Source organism: Impatiens glandulifera, chromosome 1, assembly GCF_907164915.1.
Source record: "Impatiens glandulifera chromosome 1, dImpGla2.1, whole genome shotgun sequence".
NCBI classification, from domain to species: domain Eukaryota; kingdom Viridiplantae; phylum Streptophyta; class Magnoliopsida; order Ericales; family Balsaminaceae; genus Impatiens; species Impatiens glandulifera.
Genome location: NC_061862.1, coordinates 10,539,755 through 10,544,003, shown reverse-complemented (window position 1 = coordinate 10,544,003; position 4,249 = coordinate 10,539,755). Strand labels below are relative to the sequence as shown.

At 36.6% G+C, this 4,249-nt stretch overlaps 1 protein-coding gene across 1 annotated transcript; it reads left to right on the top strand.

Moving 5' to 3' along the window:
- Nucleotides 1-1,089: 1,089 nt before the first annotated feature.
- Nucleotides 1,090-3,759, top strand: LOC124918982 (ankyrin repeat-containing protein At5g02620-like). The gene is made up of 3 exons (XM_047459070.1): nt 1,090-2,100; nt 2,190-2,599; nt 2,669-3,759. Exons 1-3 carry the CDS (start codon nt 1,644-1,646, stop codon nt 3,527-3,529), a joined length of 1,728 nt encoding a protein of 575 aa, XP_047315026.1. The 5' UTR covers nt 1,090-1,643; the 3' UTR covers nt 3,530-3,759.
- Nucleotides 3,760-4,249: the final 490 nt, after the last annotated feature.

The following is a 4,249-nucleotide window of genomic DNA, read 5'->3' as shown; positions in this document are numbered from 1 at the left end:
ATCATGCAATATTTTCCCAATCTCACAAAATTGAGAAAATAGGCCTAGTTAGATGTTAACTTATTTGAATAATCAGTGTGTCCATGACCGAACTTGGATAAGACCACCTAGCACCGCCTAGGGCTACCCTTCCACGAACAAAATAAACACATAAAATACACTATAAATCCTGATATATATATATATATATATATATATATATATATATATAATATTTAACCAACTAATTCACTAAGATATTAAGATATAAGGTCAATTATAGGGAAATGTGACCTAATAAAAGGTCTTAAATATAGCGTATAAATTTAATTGCACAAATCACTATTTCAAAATATTCTGACAAAATTACCCATGTCGCGTAACGCGAAGGGCAGGATCGTCACGCGAAGAGAAAACCTGTGAAAAATATTCTGATGAAATTACCCCCGTCGCGTAACGCGAAGGACTGGATCGTCACGTGAAGGGAAAGCTTGTGAAATTACTCCCGTCGCATAACGCGAAGGACACGATCGTCACGCGAATGACACGATCATTCTGAACTTTTCACATACTTTTTCTTTACGAGACGATCATACCCTTCGCGTTACGCGACGGGGGTAATTTCGTTAGAATATTTTAAAGTGGTCATTTACGTAATTAAATTTATGTGCTGGTCACTGACGCATTTAATGATTTTTTAAGGTTATTTCGTCAAATTTTCCCAATTATAACCAATTAACTCATTAAGGTAGCTTAATTGATAAAAATGATTTCTAATAGACAATATGTTATAAGTTGAAGTTGGTGTGATAGTTTGTGTTATATTTAAATGAGACGAATAATAAATGTATATACGTTTAAATTAGATTTATTTCTAATTAAATTCTTAAAAACAAGACTTTTCAAACAACAACAAAAGAAAAACAAGAGAAAATAAAAAAAAATGTGAATGAGAATAGTGAATGGGGACACTAATAACCGAGTATCACTCACTACAAGGAAGCGACATAATTGTCATGTTTCATTGCTCTCTCTTGGAATGCAGCTCTCCAATTATCAACCGGCGGCCGTCCAGTCCACTAGAAATTTTATAATGCCCATCTTCTTCTCTCTTCCCTGATATGATAATATGCTCTTTTTTTCTTTTACCGGGTTTATATATTATATATAATCAATCCATGAACATTATCTTTTCTGCTGTCTCTGTCATTTATCCTTATCATTTTACTTAATCCTGAAATCAAGAAGAGTAGTAGCAGAAACAAACAACGAGAGAAGAGAAAGCAGATACGATTCCTTCCTTCTTTCTTACCCTACTTTTTTCCTGTCAGCCTAACGCGAGCGATGCTGCCGCAGAGTTCTTAATTTTTAATTGTAAGCCTTTTCTGATCGATAAATCTATCTGGGTTTTGATCCTTGCTCGTGTGATTCACCTGGTAAAGAATCTTTCTGTGTTTTGTCTTTCGTGAGGTGGGTTTTTGGCGTATGCCCTTGATTTTGTTCATCTGTTAACCTTTCTCTCTGTGGGTTTTCTATATTTTACTGTTGAGTTAAGATTATTCTCGATGGATTCGATAAAACCCTGAGAAATAGATCAACAAAACCTGTTCGTGCTTTGAAATTGTATCTTAATTTGCTGAGATCATCTGTAATTGGTTTGATTGATGACCATGGAAAGACAAACTAGTTTCGTAGGTGCGAAATTGGAAAAGCAACAAAGTTTTAATCGAATCATGGAGAAGCAGAAGAGTTTTCGAGGATTGATGGAGAAACAGAAGAGTTTCAGAATGGCTGTTGAGAGACAGCTCAGTTTTGGAGGTGAAAGGAAAAGAGGAAAAGATTCACCTGGAAAGAGAGGCGATTCTTCCCTTCATTTGGCTGCAAGAACTGCCCATCTGAGTAGAGTGAAAGATATGATGACTAGGTTTGATTCAAACGCAGTTAAAGATTTGTTATCTAAGCAGAATCAAGAAGGGGAGACACCTTTATATGTAGCTGCAGAAAATGGCCACGCAAATATTGTTTCTGAATTCTTAAAGCATTTAGACCTCCAAACTGCATCTATTGCTGCAAGGAACGGATATGATCCATTTCACATTGCAGCAAAGCAAGGCCATCTTGGTAACTTCATTTTTCAATTCATTCAAATTTTGTTCATTTAGGGGATTCATTCATTCATTCATTCAGGTTTGATCATTTTTTCGATGCAGATGTGTTGAAAGAACTTTTACAGTGTTTTCCAAATCTGGTGATGACAACAGATGCAGCAAATTCAACTGCTCTCCACACTGCAGCAGCTCAAGGGCATATTCATGTAGTTGATCTGCTTCTGGAAGCAAACTCAAATCTTGCTAAGATTGCTCGTAATAATGGTAAGACTGTTCTCCATACAGCAGCAAGGATGGGATACTTGGAAGTGGCGAAATCGATATTGAGTAAAGACCCAACAATCGGTTTGATGACTGATAAGAAGGGTCAAACCGCCCTCCACATGGCTGTGAAAGGGCAGAATGTCGAAATAGTTCAAGAAGTTATCAAGCCCGACCCTAAAGTCTTGTGCTTGGAAGATAACAAAGGAAATACTGCATTGCACATTGCCACAAGGAAAGGCAAATTTGAGGTATCAATTACTACTAGTTCTTGAATTTCTTTAGCTTGAGAATGGTTTCCTGATGGTCTTCCTTTACAGATTATAAGGGCTCTAATATCTTCTGAGGGCATCAATGTGAACGCCATGAACAAGGCGGGAGAGACACCTCTGGACATTGCAGAGAAATTCGGGAATCAGGAAATCACGACCACCCTGAGAGAAGCAGGAGGAGTTAATTCCGGTGATAACGGAAAGCCTCAAAATCCGGCGAAGCAGCTGAAGAAAACCGTGAGTGATATCAAACACGACGTGGAGTCCCAACTGCAGCAGACACGTCAGACAGGATTCAGAGTTCGTAAAATCGCAAAGAACGTGAAGAAGCTTCACAGCAGCGGTCTAAACAACGCCATCAACTCGGCGACAGTTGTCGCCGTCCTAATCGCCACCGTAGCTTTTGCGGCCATCTTCACTGTCCCTGGCCAATACGTTCAGGACAAGACTCCTGGTTTCTCTCTCGGGCAGGCCCACATAGCGAAAAAGGCAGCCTTCATAGTTTTCTTTGTATCGGACAGCCTGGCGCTTTTTATCTCGTTGGCGGTTGTCGTTGTCCAGACATCTGTCGTCGTGATAGAACAGAAGGCGAAGAAGCAGCTCGTGTTTGTGATCAACAAGTTGATGTGGATGGCTTGTTTATTCATTTCCATCGCGTTTATCTCCCTTAGCTACGTTGTGGTGGGATCGAATCAAATGTGGCTGGCAGTTTTCACCACACTTGTTGGTAGTGTAATTATGATGACAACAATTGGGACGATGTGCTATTGTGTGGTGCGTCATAGGATGGAGGACTCGAAGATGAGGAACATTAGGAGGACCAGCACCTTGTCGAGATCGTTCTCGATGTCTATGCATTCTGATCCGGATGTGATGAATGAAAGCTACAAACGGATGTATGCTGTTTGAGACAGAATTCTGTCGGTTTGTTTGTTTGTTTGATGGCTCGATGAAGCAGGCAGGCAGGCTATCCAAAGAGGAATTATATATGATGATGCAGTATCTTTCTTGTAATGTATAATGATTTATTAGTGTTCAAATTTGAACTTTAATATCAATTTTTACTATGACCTCATATGAGAATACTTGGATACAAAGAGTTTTGGATTGAAAAATGTATCCTAATGGGGTTATGTTTAGAAACATTTTATGTTATTATATAGTTTTTGGAGGAGGTTAACATAATAAGACAACATGAAACCTTGTGTTAATTTTTATTTGAAAATGTTTCATTTACAATGAAAATTTATGAGAAACATAACGTTACAAAATAATAACAAAAATATGGTGTCTAAACAGATTATCGAGTGAGTAGATTTTCGAAAAAAATAATTAGATCTTTCGATCGAATTTATCAATTTTTTCAAATGAATTTTAAAATATATTATAATAATAATATTATGAATTATACGTATCAAATTATTTGATAATTTTTTTTAGTAAGATAGAACATCATAAAATAATCGAGATTATTATTCAAAAATCTAATTTCGTCATATAAGCTAACTGAAATATTTTTAATAACTATCCAAGATTAATAAGAATTTTTTTTTAATGAGAATGGAATATAATATATTACAGGATAACATGTATAATGATCGATCTACATATAAATAAGTTTTAAATATT

Excerpts from the sequence above, each read along its gene's own strand:
- LOC124918982 (XM_047459070.1), top strand. The coding sequence starts at position 1,644 with ATGACCATGGAAAGACAAACTAGTTTCGTAGGTGCGAAATTGGAAAAG. Across the intron at positions 2,101-2,189 it reads AGCAAAGCAAGGCCATCTTG|ATGTGTTGAAAGAACTTTTA; the intron begins GTAACTTCATTT and ends TTTTCGATGCAG. Across the intron at positions 2,600-2,668 it reads CAAGGAAAGGCAAATTTGAG|ATTATAAGGGCTCTAATATC; the intron begins GTATCAATTACT and ends CTTCCTTTACAG.